This window comes from Vidua chalybeata, chromosome 10 (assembly GCF_026979565.1).
Source record: "Vidua chalybeata isolate OUT-0048 chromosome 10, bVidCha1 merged haplotype, whole genome shotgun sequence".
Lineage (NCBI taxonomy): Eukaryota > Metazoa > Chordata > Aves > Passeriformes > Viduidae > Vidua > Vidua chalybeata.
In genome coordinates, this window is record NC_071539.1 from 19,729,181 (window position 1) to 19,752,075 (window position 22,895).

Below are 22,895 nucleotides of genomic sequence, written 5' to 3' on the forward strand. Positions count from 1 at the left end.
GATCAGTTCAGTTTACAGGATGTGGGGCCAGGTGAGTTGCACCTCAAGATCCAGCACAGATTATTAGTTTTGAGAGTGTTGTGTGGTTTTTAGTAAGCTGCTGTGCTGCAGCCCTTGGTTTGATATGCAAAGGAGAATCAGTGGGCCCAAAACACTCTTCAGCCCATGTAGTCCAAAGCCAACAGTCATTCCTGCTCTGAAGGATTGTTTAAGCAAACCTCCTTTACTTAGCATTTCAACAACACAGGACTTAGGCAGTATCAGTTAGTTTGTTAATTTGTACTTTTCTCATGCTGACTAACATGAGAAAAGTACAAATTAGGAAAATTAGGTCCTAAGTCCCATTCTCAATATTAATTTTAGTATAGCTAAAACCTAAGCCTCTTTTAAATCTCACAGAAATCAAATATTGCAAATGAGTGAAAGTTGTTGAAAATTTTCTGTCTCAAACCTGTGAAAAGTATGAGATTCAATATTAAAGAAGTAATACACAAGAAGGAAATGAGAATTTTTGTTCTTCATAGTTTCTGTGTTTACACTTATTCAGGATTGACCCTTCTTATCTAGTAGGTGAAGACAGAACAAATTTACTTGTAACAAAGCTATGGATTCCTTATGCCTTTTTCTCCTACAACAGAGCTTCCAACTTTGGTTTTCAGCACTTTTTCAAATTTTGTTTTTGGCAGGCATTGAGGAAACATCTGGAGTCTATTTTCTGGTTTTACTGTGGTACAGAACATACAATATACTTTATGTAGTATAGTTGACTTAGAGTTGTTGATATTTGCAGAAGCCAAATGGAAAGGAATGAGCGACTGCTTTGATATTTGATGACTCTGTGTGTATGTGGAATTGACTTTGATACTTTTTATCTATTTCAAAAGAGATGCTGACACAAGTCTCCTGCAGATTAAATTAAAAAAAAATTGTCTGCATGTTTGTATTAAGAAACCTTTGGAATTCAGATACAAAGCAATTGAGAAGTGGAAAATTTGTATATGCACGTAGATATTGCATGTATTGCATGTATATGCATTTGTATATGTATATGGATGTATGTCTTTATATTCACATAAACATACCTGTATCCACAAATCACATATGCATGTGATGCAAACATACACACATGCCTAACCTGCAGATAGGAGAAAAAGTACACAGCACCAGCTATGCAGGGGAAGATTATATGCAACAGGAAAGGAATAGGCATGAGTATTTGAAGGCCTTGGATGCAAACCGGCATAAACAACTTGAGCCCTAATTTCAGGAGTATGCATTGCTTGGGCACCTTTGAAAAATTTACTGTTGGTAAAAATATCCTAAAGAATTAAAGAAACCCTATAGTAGGGAAGAGAATGCAAAATGTGATTTAATATTTTTTAACTTGCACTTCTGGACAATCATCTCATGTGAAACGAAGGTTCTGTAAAGCAAATTTATTAGTGTCTTTATACTTGTATTTTTCTGTAATAGATTAGAGATTTTGATGTAACAATTAGGAATGTTTGGCATTTTTGTTTTTCATATTTTGATGTAGGTTTTTTGTTCAGCTTTAGCAATTTTGTCAATATTGCAGTTTTCAAAAAAGCACCATATATTTGTATTTGGCTGAACATATTATTTCTCAATATTTAGTTCTTTCCCTGTAATATGAACATACTTTTTTTTCTAGTGATCCTGAGTTTGCTTCTAGCAATGAAAACCCAGGAAAATTCAATTAATATTTTCTGAGATTACATGGAAATCATGTGCTTTCATTTCTGATCTATCATCTCCTGCTGTTTGCTTTTAGAATTATTTTTTAGCTGTTAGATTTTTCTGCCTTTGTGATGCCAATTCATAAAAGTCTTTTGCTGAATTCAATTTTCACTTCTAAGCTTCTCTATTTTGGTTCTCACAGCAGGATTCATTTATTACTTCTCTTCAGGCTTATTGCTGGTTGCTTCTTCCAGGGAAATAAAATCAGTTTAATTTTTTGTATTTCAAGTATACATAATTCCAGGACTGCTCTTTGCATAAAATCTTTGCCTCTGTCATGAGGTGCAGCTTGTGTCTTGCTTGAACTCTGTAAATCTATTTGATGCCCACATTAAGTTGGTATCAGATGGTTGTCGGTGGTTTTCATTTGCTCTGTAACCTTTTGTACAGTTAGTGCTTCAGAAATTGTTCTGTCAGCAGCTCTCTGTGTATGAAGTGTGACATGACCTTCTCATGCTTTCTGCAGGTACAGTTTCAAGTGTTACTCCATTAAGACTGTACATAGAACTTCTTAAGTGATTTTTGTTTTCATAGTTAAACATGATACTCTTCTGCTTTTTGTCATTTATCTCTTCCATATATTTATTTTTTAGTTATATCCTTTTATGGCGACAGCTATATCCTCTACATTTCCCTACTCTGAACTTCCATAGGCAGAACAGTCTCTATCAGCATTTCTCATGGGCTCAGCTGCCCACTGGTGGGAATGAAGGCTTGGGTGAGCCTCTGCTCTTCCAGGTGAGCCACCCAAGCAGAGACTGACTGGTAGCTAAAATCTTCAGACATCTCTGCAGTGATCTCTGACCCTGCTGTTAAGATGACAGGGAAATAAAGAGCTTGTGATGAGATCAGATTTTGTTTAGGACTCAGACTGCAAATTTCTCATGAGCTATGACCAGTTATCTGTAATGAAGTTTGTACTACTGGTGGTCAAACCAAGCATAGAAATGTTCTGCTTTCTTGTCTGCAAAGGGTTTTGTTCCCCTAGAACATCGGAGAGAATGCATCATCAGTAACTGTAGGAGGTGTTCAGTACCAAAACATGAACAGATCTGTGCCTTGATAATTCTGCAATATTCCATGCATTACCAGTCACCCTTAATTGTTGTTGGCAGTTCACTATAGAGTAGAGACTGATTTTGAGGGAAAAAAACTTTTAAAAATTGCTGTCTCTGCTTATGCTCAGCTAATAAAAGGTAATCTTGGTGTTGATTAGATATAGTTCAGAATAAATATGGCTCCGTTATATGCCAACAAGTATTTTAAGATAAGTATCCAAGTATCTAGTGTGTTGAAATGGAATTTTTTCATGATGCCACCAGTTCTTCCTTGTCTTTCCAGAAATCAGGGATGCACGGGGTTCCTCACTGTTCTTACCTGCCCATCTTGGCACGTGGGGATTTGTGTCCTTTGAGGTTCCCTTGCTGTCCAAGTAAAGCAGTATTTGTAGCTCTGCTTACCCTGCCTTGGGAAGTCCATCTCTGGCAGTAGGTCAGACTTATTCCTGATTAGAGTGACTGTAGAACTGTATTTACCTTGTGCAGGAGGAATTATGTGTGTTTTTACATAGATCCTTGAGATTAAGAACATCAGAGCAGCTGTAACTGGATTGTACCAAAAATCCAACAGCCTATCACTGACAATGGCAGCTAAAAAAGGGAATAAGGTGGCAAAAAAGAATTTTGGGTGTTCTCCCTTCCTCTGACTGTTGGCACTTCAGGGCCACTCTGGTGTCTGTCTTCAGGGGCCTTAATGGATCTCTCTTCTCAGAGTTTCTTTTGTCCCTCGGAAGTGTCTTTTGCCTGATCACATCTCTGTGTCTCCCTCAGCTATTTCTGAAAGCAAAGGTCTTTGAAGATTAAAAATATACAGACATACATGAAGCATTTAACACATGCTCTTTGTGTTTAAATGCATGTTTTAGTTTAATTGGCCTTTATTGTATTTTAACTGCTGGATCCTCCAGTTGAAGGATGGATAATAACTCAGGGTTTCCCCAGATTGTCTCAGAAACTCCTGAGGAGTTTGAATATGCAGTCTCTAAAGTTTACTGGGCAAAATTACTGCATCTGTTATTAACATTTAAACTAGTATCTTCATTTTGCTCGACAGATTTCTTCTGTAGCCTAATCTTGCTTTACTTTTGATTCCATGGTACTGAATTAAAAAAAAAAAAAAAAGGTACATGGTTTTACAGTTGTTACACTGGGAACAATTTAGCCACCAAATGAAGCATTAATTAATTAGAGGAGTATCCCTTAATACCAAATCAAATTTTCTGCAGTCATCACACAAGGCTTCTTTTCCCTTGTGATTTAATAAGATGTGAGATGATTTTGCTCTTAATGTGAACATAAGTGCCAGTAGTGCAGTGTGTGAAAGCATTTGTACCTGAAAATACTCATTATACTTGGAGGCAGAGAAGTCTTTTGCTGTCTAGAATGTTGATGTTTTTTGAAGTGTCTGGGGTGATCTGTGAACCCTTTACAAACTGTGGGAGCAAAGGAATGCAAATCAGGTGTTTTAATAAATTGATGGATCTCTTGCTGGAGTAGCTCCATTTTGTTTTGGCACTCCTCCAAGTATATTTTCATTCTGGTGCTCAATGTTTATGAGCAGTTTTGATGCTTTGTGGCATCATTCATGCCCATGATTGTCTCCGCTTAAAGAGACACAGCCCCTTGGAAACGGTAACATGTCAACTGTGAGAGATGAGCACCTGCAAAACTTCTGTACCACCTTAGAAAATCTTCTTGGTGAGAGCTTTGTGTGGTGCACCCACATTTTCTGAGCACTCAGGTGAGGAACTGCTGCTCTGAGTAGTGTGGATCTGCTGGGCAAGAGTGCCCAGCCTCAGGAGTTCCTGTGATTTTAGTCTATTTGAAAGCAGAATTTTCCCAGTACCTTTTATGCACTCAGTGTAATGCCAGTTAACCTTTACCATTCTAAGATTCTCCTAAGATAATATTTTTTTTCTTTTGGTAGTGTTTTTTCTCCCAAATGGTTCAATGTAACATGTTTCATTGATTTCCCCGTGTAATGATATTTAATACCCCGTCTACTGCATAGAAATAAGTTATTTACACAAGAATGCCAAACAGATAATACTGTATCGACAGTATAAATACCCTAGTTTTATTGGGAAGAAATACTTCTAGGATTGTATATTCCTTTTCTCTCTGTGCTTCAAAAATTAAAAAGTTACGTAGGTAGATGCTGCAGAAAACAAATTTTCTCATCTTTGCTTACTGTTACCTAAAGTGAGATTTTTTTGGGTTTTTTAAAGAAAATCATTTTGGCTTATCAGGAAGTGCATGATAGGTGTTAGCAAAGAATGAACTCTTTCATAATTTAAAATACAATCCGTAGAGAAAAAGAATAAAGTGCATGTCCTCAAGCTGCAGTTCATTTTTCTTATCCTTATATTAGGTTTTCACTGGGTGTATATTAGACTTCCTGCCTGCAGTTTGGAATGCAGCCAGGCACTCGTCCTGGAGTGTACTGCCCAATCTAAATTGCACATACTTTCACACATTAGGAACCACCTTCTCTCCAGTAGCTATCTGTGTAATTTCTTCAGTTTTAACAAAATATAGCCTTAAAAGGCTTTTATTCCTTTTTTAAACAACCCAACCTAAACAGATTCCCTTAAAAAATTTTATGCAGAGTGTTTTAAGTCTCTCACTACTTTCCTTTTTTTTTTTTTCCTGGGTCCTTATTTTTAATGTACTAAGTTCTTCTCACTATCTGTTAAAGTGTAATTTCTGCTTTTCTATTTGAGTTGCTCTTTATACAGGTTATTGAAATATTTAATGTCACAGTGCATTCCTTTTTTAATCAGTTTAAAGTTTCATTTGAGTGACTTTCGGTTTTTCACTGAAGTTGTTAGTGTAAGCTTTGACTTTTGGATTTTTTTCTACCTTGATGTAAACACATTGCACACCCATTCTAGAGTAATTTTTTTCTTTCATATTCACTGTAAATGAAGTATGTCCATGATCAGTGGTATGAAATGGCAAATTATATAAAGTTCTTTATACTCTATTTGCCTTGGTTTACAGTTGACTGAGATCTTCCATTTTAACATGAACTTTGTATATGGTGTCATTTGTTTTCCCTTTTGTTTGTAGCACTGTTGCCATATGTTTACTTAATTGAAATTGTGAAATAGTTTTTTTTTAAATCAACTTTCATTAATATTTAGTGGGACTGTGCTAATTTACACGAGCTGGCAAGGTGTCCTCTGCAGTCAGTCCTTCTGCTTCCGCCAGCACTTAATGCTCCTAAATTCTCCCGCGCTGGGGGAATATGAAATGGATCCATAGCTGCAAAGCCTAGAGGAGTTAATAAGATCACTAGCTTCATTATTTAATTAATTGAATCTGACTTGCTTTTACTGGCAACCCCAAGCTGCTGTTCCTCTTCAGCACCATAAAATGCTTTGGTTTATCTTTTAGCAGACTTTGAGATGTGAAGGTCAATATTTCTGCAAGTTGATCGATTTGAAGTTGTTTACTCGGGCTGTGGATCTATTCTGCTACTTGCTTGACTTCATTTAGGCTTCTTACTTCTTTAGGGTTGCTTACCTGCCATATTCTTCAAATTATGCTCCATAGTTGTTCTTAAAACAGAATCATCAGAGAGTTCATTTCTGTGAGATTCTCTTGAAAACTGTTGCAGGCTTTGGAAAATCTTCGTACTGACTGTATTTGTACCATACATCGTCTGCCATTTGCGGGAAACCTTGATTTTTTTTTTTACTCAGTTCTCATAAGAATAGAAGCCATTTCATAATTAAAAAAAAAAAAAAAAGTTTGAGTCTTATTTTTCTTATGTACCTGTATGGGCTTGTTGACTGACCCAGAGATGTGGTGCATGTATGTAAGTGTGTGTGTATATGTGTTTAGATGTGTCCTGACAGCAGGGAGTGGAGGAAGGTTGTTGGTGTTACTGGAGTCATTTGGAGGTTTTATTTGTGGAATTGAGCTCATTGCCAAGGGAGCCTTTTCCTTGTGCATGTGCCTTGAAGTTGGTGAATCCCAAAAGCATGGGTGTGCTGCCCCTGGGCAGGCTGCAGCTCATGGCCTTTAGATCCTGTGCCTCCCCAGAATGCTGACTTTATCATGTATTTCATGCACAGCATGTAAGTGCACACTTCCATATGCTAAATCCATGCTCCCCCCTGCATCTGAAGGTAAAAGCATCTGGAAGCAGATGGATACCACTGGAGCAGCTCATGGAATCTATTGCTGCCTTCTTTTCTAGGTGTTTTGTGGAAGTAGGCTGGGAGACTTGTGGGGATGAATTCTGGGAGATGGAACCTGCTTGTAGCTACCTCCTTTCCAAAAGGGCCACCTGGTCCTTCCCTCTTGTCACCTCACATGCCTTCAAGGTGTTAATGATCTGTGCTTGGGTCAGGTGACAGGGAGGGGCAAGAACAGGACATCTCTGGGCAAGGGCATCAAATGTGGGCCATTTCCCTGAGTTTGCTCTTGGATTATGTATAAAAAGAGGGTTTGCTGTAACCTGGGACCTGTTGGTTAGAAATCCTTGGTTTTAATAGGAGTCCTTCTCTCTGTGCATATTTATGCAAAATAATTCCATTTTTGGCAAGGCTTGCATGTTGCACCATTTGCTACAGTGCTGCCTGTGGTTTGGTTCCTTTTTTGCTTGTATTCAATTTTTTTTCCTGATATTTGTATTACTGCTGTTTTGTCTTGGTTCAGTTGATACTTGGTCTCTCTTTTGGGTCTAATGTGTGTCATTTTTATTTATTCATGTAGTGTTTTCAGTTTTTATAGCTCTTTTCTGTTACATCAAAAGTCAACAGTTTGAGTAAGTTCCAACTGTTGTAGCATATGTAGTCTGGCTTCATCATCTCCTGTTGCCTTAAACTGTAATCTCTAACAAAATTAGGCAGCCAGCATGCCAAGCGTGCGCAGGGGCTGAGTGTGTGGGCCTGTGGGTGTTATTTTGGGGCACTGATTTTTAGGGCTTAGTGAATGCAGTTTGTATGTGGCTCTGTGCTGATGCTGGCAGGTCAGGTGCCTGTATGTGATTTGTTTCCTGCAGCCCCTCAGTCAGTGGGGCTCTCTTGGGGTAAACACAACATTGTGCCGCTCAATTATATTGTCCAGCTCTCCGCAGGTACCTGTTTGGAGCAGGGAGTTACACTGACTGTGTGTGAGAACCTTTGCTCTGATTTTTCTGTTTTTCTTATCTACTGCTGCCACTGAAGACTGCACTGCCTCAAGTCTGGTACCCAAGTCTGGAGATGAGCCACTTATCTTTATTTTTCTGTAAATTGCATGATGGTTTTGGGTTGAAAGTGCAAGTGCCACACTGGTAGGACAGAGTGGGCCCCCAGTGCCCAAGGACACAGTGTGTCCCACACAATTCTTTTTGTACGACAGACAAAAAATAGAAGTGAGAGGAGCTGCACTGATGCTGCAGTTTGAGATAGTGCTGCAAAAATCATCTAAATAATAGTATAAAAGAAACAGAAGAAAAATTTAAAGGTATTCCTTCACATTTCTTCCCTTGCCTCCCCATATTTTTAAGTCCAGATGGGTCCATTGGCAGTATTTATAGCACAGTCCATGAGAAGCTGCAGTGGTATGGCTGAAGAGGCAGTGTGTTGTAGCAACAAACAGGAGTAAGACTGAACATGGGAGGGAATTTCTTGGGCCAGCCTTACTTCCACAGGGAGTGTTTTCTGTGAAACTCAGCTGTGGATAATGAACAGATGCTGGGAAACTAGTTATTAACACTCAGGGAAAGCAGCTGAGATTTCCCAGGCTGAAAAAAGAATATAGTAGACTTCAGAAACTGTCAGGAGATGTGTGACAAGAGTGGGCAAGGATAAAGATACAGAATTATTTCTGAGCAAGCCACATGGCACAGATAGGAATATTCTGCCTGGAAAGAGGTGACCAGATGGGAGCATGCAAAATGCAAACAGGGGCTTGGAGTTTGTTTTTTCTTGTTTCATAAGAATTGGGTCACGTCAAGTGGATCTAACAATTGTCAAGTTTAAAACACAATTATTATTTTGTTTTGCAATTATTCTTTTATTTTGCACAATGCTGCAAGACAATGTAGATATAAAGCTGGTTTAGACAGACATATCTATGAGAGAAGAAATTTGCTGGGGTCTTAAGGACAATAACTCAAAAATATCAGTGTATTCTTGACCTTTTCTTATGCTTTTCTCTACATGTATAAGCCCTGTTGGGCAGGTGAACCTGTTGCCTGGCCCTGCACAGCTGCTATTTTCTTTAGTGTAAAAAATGGCTCTGGCAATTGCATGTTCTGATATCTACAGTAATAGAGCTGTTCAAACAAATCTTGTAAATTGGTAGTACACCAACAGCCTGGTCATTAAGCTCTGTCAATATTTGGTGTAGTAAATACTTTTTACATTTGGCTACATTTGGTTTCTGTGCCCTAGAGAATTTTGCTGATTGATTGAAATAATTGATATTTCCACGAACAGGTCTGAATTAATGATGAAATAACAGTGAGATAACATTCTAGATAACTGGTTTTGTGCTGCTGCTTCCTCAACTTGTGTGAAGCTTAGAGGCCAAGACTTGCTTTCTAATTTCTTCTAAGTAGCAGATGGACCCCTTTTTAAGATTGCTTCTCCTACAGGGTGTGTGTGTGGGGGATGTGTGTGTGTTTTGGGAGGCAAAACCTGTGAAAACTGAGTTTCCTGGCAAATTGGGTGTTTAGAGATTGATGCTGTTTGTTGGATAACATGATAGTACTGCTAGTCTGCTCCTGGCTCAAGGGTGAGTGTAGTGCTGTGTGTTAAACATGGAGTGCTTTGGCTCAGTTCAGAGTTCTGTGTGTCTCTGCTACACATACAAGTGGTTTGCTGCATCCTTTTCCTCACACACCTGCCAAGGGTAGTCTTGGGAGTTTGCACTTGGATAAACTGGAAACTGCAGAGGGATTTTTCAAGATCCCACCTTACAGCTACTAATTAAGGAAAAGGCAGATTTTTCTAAGAGATCAAATTTGGATTTTTTTTGCCTTTCCTATTGATTTCTTTTTAGCATGGTAGAGGCCAGTTGTATGGGTATGGTGGGGTGTTTGTGTGTGTGGTTTTTTAAATTTAATTTTATAGAAATTCATTGTAGACCTGAACTGTCCAGAATAAACTAATCTATTTGCAAGGTGTGCTCTGATAACATAATCGAGCTTTTCCTAATGAACACTGTTGCATGTGAAGAACAGAAAAGTTTCCTTTCCCTCATAAAATAAGTAAAGCATAATATTTGATTACATTCAATATACACAATTCCTTACCTACAGTGTTTATGTACCTGAGGAGCTTGGAATATCAGAGATGATGAAAATAGCTCCTGGATAACTGTAGTTCTGAGGGCAGGTAAAAACTGAGTGTCCTATCCTGTGATCCAAGTAGCTTACAAACACCCTAAGTCCAACTTCTCTGTGTTATTTTATTTACTACGTATTCCTCATTATATTTTGTTTTCCTGAACTATTTACAGTGTTCCTGAGTGACTGAATGAGATATTCACTATGCAATATAAAATCAGTATTTATCCCAAAGTATTTCTACTCATCAGTTTTCTGGGAATATATGTTAGTCATTCTGAATAGAGTAGCAATATTTGGGGTTTTTTTCAACACAATTTTAAAACTGAAAAAATTCTCTAAGTAGTGTTGGGGAATTACAGTAATTTCAATTTGAACTTGTATTTATACAATATAATACCAGAAAATGGTGCATATAGTTCTACTCTCTAACAATATTTGTTCTGTCTCCACCTTGAGAGAAGGTGCATATATCTGAATTTGTAAACATGTATAATTATGCAGAGAGAGAAGGTGCAGATACCTGAATTTGTACACATGTATAATTATGCAAAATAAATACTCAAATATAAAATTATATTCTAAAAAGAATAAGTAATTTGCCTTTAATAAAACACTTTTTAAAAGTCTCTGATAAATATTCTTTTTTTCTTGACAGTCTGTGGTGGACGACTGGATTGAATCATATAAACAAGACAGGGACATAGCACTTCTGGATTTAATCAACTTCTTTATCCAGTGTTCAGGATGTCGAGGTACAGAACATGGGAAACAAGTTGTATAGAATAAATCTGACCTACAAACGTGTGTTAATGCAAATGCTGGTAAAGATGGAGAAGACACTTGGATTGGTGCTCCTTGTGTGCATGATTTGTATAGAAATACTGTCTGCATTCCAGAATAACTTGATTTAAAGCTTGTTTGTCAAGGGCTACCCTTTTTCTTTCTCACTTTCCTGTCATCATGCCAAAGTGTACAAATCCTCACTGAGACATTCTACTCATCAGCAGCAGGAGACAAAAGATCTGGTACTCCAGGTAGGCATAGCTTTATTTTCCCTTTCCGTTTCTTCCCAGTTTTTTAATTGCAAAAAATTAGTAGGTAACGATACCTTAACTTTGATATTTTTTCTTTCTTTTAGGAAAATGATTTTTTTTTTAACTGAAGAGGAAGGAATCAGGCTTCAATTCACAGCAAGAAGAATTTCCTGTGGATGAAGCATCAGTGTTATTTGTTCCTCTGTGATCCTTTATCACGTCAGCAGCGAGTGCCCTGCCTTTTATACCCTACTTAAGCAGTCTCCATTACCAGGCGTGCAGCAGTCAGCCATTCTAGCATTCTGTTGCCACACTGTGCCTTCTAATGAATTTTTCATGTGTTGTCTTTTTTCAGTTAACTCAGCCTTGAAAAGAGACAGAGCTCCACTCTCTCTGTAGTACCCAGAACCAAGCTATTTACTGTTTTCTGATGCTTCCTAGAATTTACTTCAAATAGAGTTGAAAACAACTAATTAAGAAAATTCTAAGAGATCAAATTGTTTGGATTTTTTAGAAATAATTTAGAAATTCTTTTTCTTTATTTTGTATCTGATGTGGGAATACACCTTTAAGCATCAAATGATCTGGGTAGAAGTCCCTTTTCTTGTTTCTTATGTATAAGGTGAAGTCTTGAGTAGTTAAAAGCATCAGAGAAAAGAAATAAGAACCATCAGCAGCTTCAGCAACCCTTTTTCATAGCTGAAGGAAATAAACTTATTTTGTGGATGACAGGAAAGACTGAAGCTCTGGGAGCATCTGTGAAAGGGCTGAAGGATAGGGCTTAGGTTACCAGCCTGTGTCAATGTCTGCACTGTTCACACAGAACCCCTGAAACCTTTTCCAGTTGTGTTTGGCAGCTTATGTGAATGTAGCTGTATTCTGTGTGCTTTTTCTTTTTTTTTTAACTCTCTCCTGAAGGTGTGTATATGAAAAAAAAGCAACCCCACAAGCTTATTTGTAAGGATTTGGGCAGCATTAAACCAAAGGCATCCTTGGCCATATGTTTATATTGTTGATGCAAGCTTTTGGTGAAGGCATATCATAAATACCTTCATTCCCCTGCTGCTCTCTAATTTATTCTCCCTTTCTTTCTCCTCATTAGAGAAAGCAGTGCTCTGATCAGACTCCTATTTTTTAAACCCCTTGTTGGTGAGTGATGCAGGCTGAATGCCCACTGTCAGCCATCTGCTGCTGGAGCAAGTGCTTCCCAGAAAAGCTTTCTGTTTCTGGCTGGGAGGCAGTAGCACTGCGAGTGCCTGATGTCACTGACTTACTTGGCTTTTCCTTGAATGGTGACTTTTCATTTTCAGTGCTCTGCTCTGTATCCTAGGGCTATCTCTGCTGAGCTTCTTTCAGTGCCTTCTCCTCCCAAACAGCAATGGTAGGAGAAAGGAAGCAAAAATTTCTTATCCCCAGTCTATAATGTGTTTGGGAGATTTATTCCTGTGCTGTACCCTGCAGTGGGTACAGTAACAGCTGTAGAACAGGGTTAAAATCCTGGCAATTCTTTGCAGTTTCCAGTAATATATTTTTTTTCTAGAATAAATAAGCGCTTATCAGAAGAGAGTGGATTTTATTGGTAGTCCACCTAGGGTAAAGTGCATACCAAGCTGTCCTTAATGGAAATGAGAAATAGGGGTTGTTACATATTTTGTGAGGAAGACAAAGGTTCATTTTTATGGAAAGATCATATGTTATGACATCTTTATTTCCCTTTAGAGACTTCGTTGACATTCTTGCTTATTTCTAGTTCTCATAAATATAATCACCCCTTGTGAATCTCAACAACTGCTTTATCTTCCTTAATTTTCTTCTTTTGAATTTGCTCCACTAACATTGTCTTGGATTCTCCAGCCTCCTTTCCCAAAGCTGGATCTAAATGATGAATGATAATATATCTAAGTTTGTGATCATTAACTGAAGGGAGAAGGAGAACTAACTTGGGACGAAGTTTCTCAGGAAATTGTGATCCTAGGTTTAAAAATCTGCCATTTCAATAGTGCTTAGAATCACTTAGTATCTAAATATATGTAAAGTACATTTAGCTTGATGTGTCTTTCAGAAGTTTTGAGCAGGTGGAAGAGTGTGTGTGCATTTACTGGCTTTAATTAGACACTGAGGCACCAAACTTTCATTATTATCATTATCAGCACTATTGACCCTGAAAAAATACCTTTCTGTTTAGAGAAACATTAATTTTTATATATTTATCCCATTCTCTTGGGCAGCACAGATGCTTGAATGAACCTCTTGGCATCTTCCAGCTTTGCTTGTAGCTGTTGCTGAAATGGGAAGTGATCTCTTGTAAATATGAGTAAGCAGGTGTATTATGTAAATTGTTAAATTAGTGGCTTCTGCTGGTGAATGTAAAATACCTGTGCAAAAATTAAAATTCAATAAATATTCAAGCATATCTGTCCTTTGTCAACTCTTCTGATTATCTATTTAATATATGTCCATTAAAAACATAGGAGATTAGGTTTTAGTGTGACTCCAGTAATCTTTCTGTGTTTTTAGAGTGCTAGTTGCTGTAAATGAGAAGTTTCCTGTATTGAACTGTCAAAACATCTCAGTTCAATAAGCAGATTTGCATGGGAGTTGGTCACTTGTCATGTCATCTTTCCTCTAGTTTGCCTGCTCAATCTGTACATATGTTGCCTTTGCTAATTTTGATTACAAAGAAGTGAAATGGTTATGTAAACAACTTTATCTTGCTTGCTTTTTTCATTTGAGAATACAAAAAATGTCCCTGCCTTTCACAGCTTGTCTGTATAGTCTTTTCCATCATGTTATGTTGAATTTTTGTGGCAGAAAAATGGTTAACAAGGACTGATACATTCAGTGATTCACTTTTTGTTTCTAACCCTTTTAAAATGTGTTGCTGCTTCTGGAGGGAGGATCTTGTATCAGATAGTACCTTAGAAAGATGAAAAGGTAAGTGTTAAAATACTACTTCTTTATGGAAAAACAGCAAAAATGCTGTTTGCCATCCTTGAAAATAAAACAGGTATGTCTGTTGGTAGTAGGTATTTATTTTCCGTGGGATTTACAATCTGTAAAGCAGGTGGTGTTGTATTTGCCTTCTTATTTCTAAGTCAGGAGCAAAATTTCAGAGTTTTCATTATTAGGGAACTTTTTGACATTAGCTTGTAATGATAAAGGCCTTTTTTCCGTTAAGTGCCACTGGACTGGGAGTGGAGATGTATCTACACTACTCAGCTTTCCATCTCCATTGCTGGTGCTTTGGTCTGCAGCATTGTGGATTCAGGCACTCTCCTTCCTTGCAGAAGTGTTACAGTTCAATGTTTAGTGTTTTCTGGGGGGTTTTGTGAGCTCTTTTCCATTGTTTTCTTCTTTGTAGCTTTTCCCCCTTTTTTCTCTTCTCCTTTTGAATGTTTATGTAAAGCACAGCATTGAGTGCTGAGCTCTCTGAGCTGGTTGCAAGCAAACTGAAATGTCTAATCAGCAATATGTATGTGAGGTCCCAGAAGGATTATAACTGTGTCAGTGTGATGCTGCATCAGGGCTAATTAGCTCTGCCTCTCAGACTGAGTAATTAGCTCAGGTATCCTGCTCTGCTGCTATGACAACCAGGCTGTTTCCATTTCTGGAGCTCCCTGGATTTAGAGCTGACTTGGGTATCTGCATGGCTGTCATCTTGTGCCTTCTGTTATTGATAGAAAACAAACAGAAAGCTCCTCGAGCACTCTGACCTTTCTACATTTTCAAGGAAGAGAGCCATGCTTGTGGAATAAATATTTTTTTTCCTAACCAGAAGCAATTAGTGGTTGAAACAGCCTCTTGAGCTGTGAAGGAAAACCAGCCACTGAGTCTATGGGAGAAAAGAAGCTTTCTTTTGCAGGGGAGAAGGGTCTCACATAATTGAAGAGGAAACTACTTGACTGCTTTCAAGTGCACAGTGAAATTATTCCCATTCCTTCTCTCCTACCCATCTCCATCATTAGCTTTCCCTCTCATCTGTTTTCTGCTGGGTAAGCCAGAGACCTGTACATTTTTAAGCAGGTTTTCAGAAGTGGTCATAGATGAGCAAATATTCTAGCTGTCACCTGTTGGCCTGGATTGCTGGTGCTGCTTAAGGCTGGGTTTTTCTCAGTTGTGAGTAAGCAGAGATCTATCTGACACTTTCCCCAGGGCTTAAAGCCAGAGTCCTTTGTGGAACTTTTCCTGTGAAGCAAACATTGGGGGTTCCATTCCACACTGTCTTCCCACTTCATCCTTGACTGCCTGGCTGTTACTCACTTGTTCTACATCCTCTGTCAAATTCTGATTGCATGGCACAAACTGTGCCAATAAGTGCAGGAGTTCTGAGTTAGCTTGCCCATTTTGGTTTTTATTAATGTTCTATGAGCTTAATTAAGAGCAAACGAATAGATTTCTGCTTTGGCAAAGGAAATTGAAGGCTAAAACCAGGAAAATGTAGCATAGAGTGGCTGTGTCTGGCAAAAGCAGTCAACAAGCAAGTCCGTGCTTTGCTGTTGGAAAGAATTCCAGAAACAAATTTGCCAGGAAATAGTGTTATTTACTCTGATTAATAATATTTTAATAAGGGGGTGTAACATGGTAATTAGAGAAAAGGTCTAAAAAAAATTACTTGTCCATGGTTTTGTTTTGTGATCGATAGAATTGTTGTTCTGTACAGGTGGATATTACAGACCACAAAGAAGACTTTGGTAAATCTAATTCCCTGCATATGGGCCTTTTGCAGGGAACTGCAGAGAGTGAGAAATGTTGCTGACTTTGACATGTGTTAAAAAGCTTTACCTCTTGAGTCATTCAGTTATTATTAAGAAGTTGATATCATAAATATTTTGTATTGTGACCAAATTAGAAAATACTGCAATTCATTGCATTGGAGCTTGTATTTTTATTAAGTGTATAAAGTCTGCTTTCTCACAGTTTCTTCAACAAAATCCCTTTTCACTGTGTGAATATAGGGGAGAATGTTGCAAAGTAAGAACTAATACACATTTTGAAAAATTGTTACTTACTTGTGTAGGATTTAAGTCATAGCAATGGCAAGGATTTCTAAAATATTTTGTATGCATAGTATAAAGAAATAAATGCAGCCCAACAACTATTAAGCAGTTAAAAACATGTTGTTAACCACATGTAAAAATGGGAAGATTAGACTGTAGGATGGAAATGGCTTGATCTTAATTTCATGTGTGGTGTAGATAAACAAAAGCCAAGAACTTCTTGGTTATGAGCCTTAGGTAATTTTTACAGTGTGTGTATCTTGAAGTGAAAGCTTACAAAATTTAAACTAAAAATAAGATGCAAATGGCTTGGGTGAAAGGTAAATCAAATTACCACACATACATTAAATGTTTCATTAGTTCTTTAAATGGCTGTAGGTAGGGTTAAAAAGTTCATATCAGACACTTGACAATTAATATGGTTATGTCAAAATTAATTTTTTGTGAAGAAATACAAATAGTTAATATCTGCTGACATTCTGGAAATTAAAGCATTGGTTTTGTTGTGTGTATAGTTTTAAATCAGAAAGGTTTTTACTATTTCTTTCTGTTTGCGTCTGAATGTATTTGTACTTGCCATCTCATTTATTCTTTCTTCCTTACTATTTCTTTTTCCTCTTCTTTAGCTATTCAAAGATTCTTTGGCTATAAGGAAAGGAATTATAATTACTTCTAAAATTCTTTTAAACTCTGCTTGTTACTGTCTTTGGGGGATGAAAAGAGTTGAAAAAAAAAAATCCCATCTGAAAGTGTAAAAAAGTGTTGGAAGTAGTGCAATACATTTTATAGCCACTTGTGAACTAATAGTATCTCTTTCCCAAAAGATGTATCCTGCTACTTTCAAAAACAAGTGAGAAAAAGCCATAATAATTTACTTTCTGTGCAGGAGACATGAAGGAAGGGCACACTGGTTTGTGGTTTGAAAATCTGAATGAAATACCTGCTGTGCTGTGTTCTGACTGCAGTCCAAAGTTTCCCTCTATGAATTGGTAGCAGGAGCGATAGTAATTTAAACCAAACATATCTTTATTTTTTGCTACCTGAATATATCAAACTATTCACATTGCATGTACAACAGCAGACCAAAAAGGACCTGGCTTAAAATCAGCTATTAACTAATCTATGGGTATGAATTAATAGAAACTTCTAAATAATTTTAAATAAATTTATTGAATTAATTGACAGAACTTGTGGTACTAGAATATTTTAGAGTGAATCTATAATGTAAGGAAAGACAAATTAGCTATGAAATGAATTCTGCACTGCTAGTTCTGTATAATAAGTTCAAATCTCTGCTGAAAATGAAAGCACTCCTTGTAAGCTTGGAACAAAGTCTGTGTTCTGCCCCTCTGCACTACTAAGTAAACTCAGAGCTTGTAAAATTATTTTTGGCACTGCTCATTGGAGAAAAATTATGCAAGGAGTTAAAATACTATTGCCTGTTTTCTACTATATTAATTTAATTACATCCATATTGATCTGGAAAATAGTGCTACTCACATGACTACAGAGGTGAAACTTGAGGAGTCTCTCAGCTAGGCCGTGCTTTTTAATGCTGCAGCTTTCCATGAGAAGGGCAGTAAATATCTCTTGGTGTTAATAATTCCAGATAGTTGCTGCCTTACTAGCCAGATCTGTGCCATTTCCTCTTTATTTATGTTTTTTTTTTTTCTGTATTACACAAATTTATTACAGGAGGAACACCCTTTGTACTAAGCAGAGGAGTAAAAGCCTTAGTGTGATTTATTTTTGCAGTATGATTCTCAGACTTGTGAACAAATTATGTCAGTGTATGAGTTTGCTAGCTGTGTGTGAGATACATTGCTGGATTTACTGTAGATGACAGGTGCTTCCTGAGGAGACAAAAATTAATTATAAAAAGCAACCAAATACTACTAGATCTTAGATCCTCTCTGACTGGATTACAAATTGGGAAAGTACTCATGTCTCTGGCCTTTCCAAACATGCAAATTCTGCTGAAGGTTTAGTCAGACCTCTTGCAGACCAAAGGTAGGAATTAAATTGTAAAAAAGATACTTCTCTCAGCAAACACTGTAATTACAGTTCTCTCTCTGCATTAGTGAAGCCACAGACTTATTTGATTAAGTGCAGGGCTGATACACTGCAGTAATTATTTCTGCAGAGAAGAAGATGAGGATGATAAGAAAGGGTCTGTATCCTAATGAAAAAGTGGTATTCTCTGGCACAAAGAAAGTGGTTAAACCAAACCCAGTATTCTGTTAATCTGCAAGTATTCAGGAATAGCTGGGTATAGGGAAAAAAAGCTTGGGTTTCAAAGAAGAGACATCCTAAATTGGAAGAACTGGACCCTGCAGCAGATCCAGTTCTGCTCACATTCTGCCACTGCCTACTTCTTTCCTTATTTATATCAGTCTGATCAGATTGCCTCTGTTGTCTTTAGCCTGAACTGTGACCAGTTGAACCTTACAATTGTTCATGTCATTTTAACTGGAAGCTACAGCATTTTCTAGCACTGCTGGTGTCAAAGTCATTAGAGGGCAGAATCGTGTAAATAGCCTTTCCTTGTCTTTTCCCTCTTTGCATGGAGCAGGAAGTGTGGTGGGATGTTTTTGAATGCCTGGAAGGGTAGGAATGGGTGTTGTACAAAAGTGCTCCCAGGCCCTGCAAGAGCAGCCAGGAGTTCCCTGGCCAGCAGCCTCTGTCCCCTTGTTTAAGGGCTGATAAGCCCAGCAGAGCTGAGCCCAGTTCTTGGGTGACTGTCACCAACTCTGCACTGGTGTAGAGTTTTGCATTTCTTTCTGGTAATGCAAGCAGCCTAAATTTAAACTTTGAACTACTGCTGTTGGCCCTCGACCTGTAGCATTGGCCCTGGGTGTGAGGGGATGAAGCTCAAAGCACCTCAGGCTGAGAGCCCTTTGCCTCAGGAGCAGTCCCTGGCCTTTAACAGGCACCATCCCTTGTGGGAATTGGCTTCTACAAAGTCATTACATCAGTTTTTGGAAAACCATTTATGTAGTTTGTCAGATTTACTACAATCTCTACTCTTTATTTTGTTTATTTCATCATTATTGAAATAAATGTTCTGGATAACCTAATAGTTCTTGTGACTTAGGAAAAAGGGCCTAGAAATACTTTCAGCAGCTTATGAGAGTGAAAACAAGCTGTATGTATATTTAGTCACACGGAAGTAGATGTAGTGGAATTTCAATCTGTGGTGACACAAATAATGGCAGTTTTCTGTACTGTTGTTTCAAACCTTCTTTGCCCCCACTTTGATTTTCAGCTTATGTTCTTCAAGTCACTTCAATTAGCCATTCAAAGTGACTTTTTTTTCATTGATGAAGAGGCAGATGTATTTCAAGAAGACAACATTTTTTAAGGTTAATAAAGTATTTCTGTTATTCCTGTGATCTCACAGCCTACCTTGTAAGCTACTACTTTTTTTCCTTATGGTGGAGAAGACTGAAAAATACAAGATTTGATATCTGGTGAGTCTCTTTCCACAGTTCTCCACTGGGCTTAACAACAGGTTTTCTTTCCGAAGTTTGGAACCAAAAGAAGTAGAGAATCTCACCAACTAGAGCCTATGTATGGAAGTCCTGCTGTAGGCAGTGGCTGTGTGTACCACAGTGTATTTTTAAGGAGCTCCTTTGGTTCCAAGGATACTGCTCACATGACATGTTTGAAGGGATGTCAACTGGATTCCTCAAAGTACTCCTTTCAGATTTGTCTGACAACCTAAAAAGGCATGGGATCCCATGCCGTTGTGACTGCGACTGTAAATTGGCCTCTGATCTTGGGACCTGTGTCACTTTTGGAGTCTGAAACTGTTGCTGAATGGCCACAGTCAAGTTGCTCAGTGACCTTTCTGCTCTCAAGTCTATGACTTGTAACAATTTTATGTCTTAGTTTTACTTACTGTTTAGAACCGGCTGTAGACTTTCACTTATTCCCTATCATTAAGACATATAGTGGGTATCATTAAAATTCTGTCTTTAGAGCCTTTGGAAACAGTTTACTTCTCATCTGCATGAGGGGTTATTCTAAAGCTTGTGGCCTAACAAAACAAAAATCTTAAGTGATTTTTGCAGTTCATGGAATTGTAAAATGGGTTGGATGGGAAGGGACTTCAAGGCTCATCTTATGCCACCCCTGCCATGGTCAGGGACACCTTCCACTATCCCAGGTTACTCCAAGCCCCATCTAACCTGGCCTTGGACACTTCCAGGGATCCAGGGGTAGCCACAGCTTCTCTGGGCAACCTCTGCCAGGGCCTCAGCACCCTCACAGGGAAGAATTCCTTCCCAATATCCCATCTGACCCTGCTCTCGGGCAGTAGGAAGCCATTCCCTGTATCCGTTCCCTCCATCCCTTTTCCAAAGTCCCTCTCCAGCTCTCCTGGAGTCCCTTTAGGCACTGGCAGGGGCTCTGAGGTCTCCCTGGATCCTTCCCTTCTCCAGGTGAACACCCCTAGCTCTCCCAGCCTGGCTCCAGAGCAGAGGGGCTCCAGCCCTTGGAGCGTCTCCGTGGCCTCCTCTGGACTTGCTCCAGCAGCTCCGTGCCTGTCCTGTGTTGGGAGCCCCAGGGCTGGAGGCAGCTCTGCAGTGGTGGTCTCACCTGAGCAGAGGGGGAGAATCCCCTCCCCTGCCCTGCTGCCCATGATGTGGGATGAGCCCAGGATGGGGCTCTGTGAGCACAAACTGCTGGGTCACAGCCAGTTTTTCATCCACCTGTTCCAATTAGAGTCACACACACTGATGTATTTACATTTAAAGAGAAAAGGAAATACATTCAACTGTACGCCTGTTACGCCTGTCTGGACATTATCATTTCATCCTGTCATGGCACCATCAATAGAATATCAGCAGATCACATTCTTTTCAGGTTCAGAGGAAAGGAATCAATTCATTTTCATTTCTTGTTTTATAATTTGGTGAATTGGATAAGTGGTCAGTGACAGAGTAGCTTTTTGCTCCAAAGAGTGAGAAGGTTGAGTTAGAGTTGGCAGCACTTTGATCTCTTAATTTTCCAATGGTTGCAACAGGTTGAATTGTCTTTTCAATCAATCACCAGGGAATTTGCTTCCAGAAGATGTAAACCTTTCCATTAATATAGAGAAGAAAATATATGTCAGTCAACTCCTGGTACCACTTATGATATTTCAGTACCAGATTGACTCTTAAGTCCTGATAAACAAAGGAAGGAGATTCAACTGCCATTAATTTTTTATCTGATTTACAAAGGATTTAATCTTAGTGATAATGGTGCAGAAAGCCAGGCTGAGTTACTCTTTGTTCTCAAAATTTGTTAATGTATTTTTTTTTCTCTTGCACTTTTTTTTTCCCTTTTCCCCCTGAAGGCACCAGGCTTGTGGGGCTGAAACCAAATAGTGAAGGTTTGTTATTGATGCAGAAATTTGCCTTACTGGTGTCATATGCTTATTCTAAAAGAATAAGAATTTTTACTAAGACTAAAGAAACAGCTTTTTCTGATATTTCACTCTTGAATATATTTGTTGTAAACTTCTAACTGAACTAATGGATTAGAGTTTAATTGTTGATGTTTGTGTTTGGAATTGCTTACTCTTCTGTCAAACAGATACTTCTATTTTTTCTCCTTTTTGTGGTGTGTGAATACACTTGAGCTGTAAAGATTTTTGAATATTTTCTCTGTCCTGCGTTCAGCTCTGCTTGTAGCACTTACAAGAGAAAGTGGCAAACAGGAAAGGTTCTAGCCAAGACCCATTAATAGAAGCATTTGCAAACTATTTTGTGTAATAGCAGTGATGGATATTCTCACTCTCAAATTTTAATATTCAGCCCTTTTTTTCCCTCTGGTTTCCATGGTAGCCTGTAACAGCAGGATTATTCTTCAATTATGTGCTGTGTGTAAAAATCACTTTATAGAGCTCTGAGCTGGCTACTTCCTTGGGAAGAACAGGCTGCTTTTGGGGAAGGGGAGCAGTCCTCAGCCTGGGAAGTGCTCCCTTCTGCCTGTGCTGAGCGAAGCTTGCAGTTCCTTCTGACTGGAAACAGGGAGAGGCATCATACTGTGATGAAAAATGCATTTAACCCTTAGGGAGTTGGAGACTTTGATCTCATGCAAACAGTTCAAGGTGGCAGGGATTGTGAAAATGGGCAATCCTCCCTGCATTTCTTTCTTACTTTTGTCAGTCTGTAATAACAGCAACCAAGTATTAAATATCACAGAATCTCAGGATGGTTTGGGTTGGAAGGGACCTTAAAGCTCCTAATGTTCCACCTCCTGTTGTGGGCAGGGACACCTTCCACTATCCCAGGTTGCTCCAAGCCCTGTCCAGCCTGGCCTTGGACACTTCCAGGGATCCAAGGGCAGCCCCAGCTTCTCTGGGAAACCTCTGCCAGAGCCTCACCACCCTCACAGGGAGGAATTCCTTCCCAATATCCCACCTAACCCTGCCTTCTGACAGTGGGAAGCCATTCCTCATTGTCCTGTCACTCCAGGCCTTTGTCCAAAGTCCCTCTCCAGCTCTCCTAGAGCTCCCTTATGCACTGAAAGGTGCATAAAACCTCCCTAGAGACCTATAAAATTAATTACTTGTATGAAGTCTCATTTGTAGGGAAGATGCAAGGAGAAAGTGAAACTGAAACACTTGTAGCAGTGGAATGAAGGATGGAAAGGTAAACTTGTGCCTTTCAATGCAGCAAAGGATAAGGGGAAAGGAAGAAATTATTGATTCTGAAAACTGCAAGAAAGGAATGTGTACTTTTTAGGACACATCTCCACAGAGGAGCTT

At 38.6% G+C, this 22,895-nt stretch overlaps 1 protein-coding gene across 2 annotated transcripts in view; it reads left to right on the forward strand.

Annotated features, from left to right (window-relative positions):
* The window catches only part of STAG1 (stromal antigen 1), a 165,017-nt gene that overhangs the window by 56,686 nt on the left and 85,436 nt on the right, over positions 1-22,895 (forward strand). For both annotated transcript variants that reach the window (XM_053952242.1, XM_053952241.1), the window contains one exon: positions 10,763-10,859. In XM_053952242.1, coding sequence (XP_053808217.1) covers positions 10,763-10,859 — 97 coding nt within the window. The remainder of the gene's footprint in view (positions 1-10,762; positions 10,860-22,895) is intronic.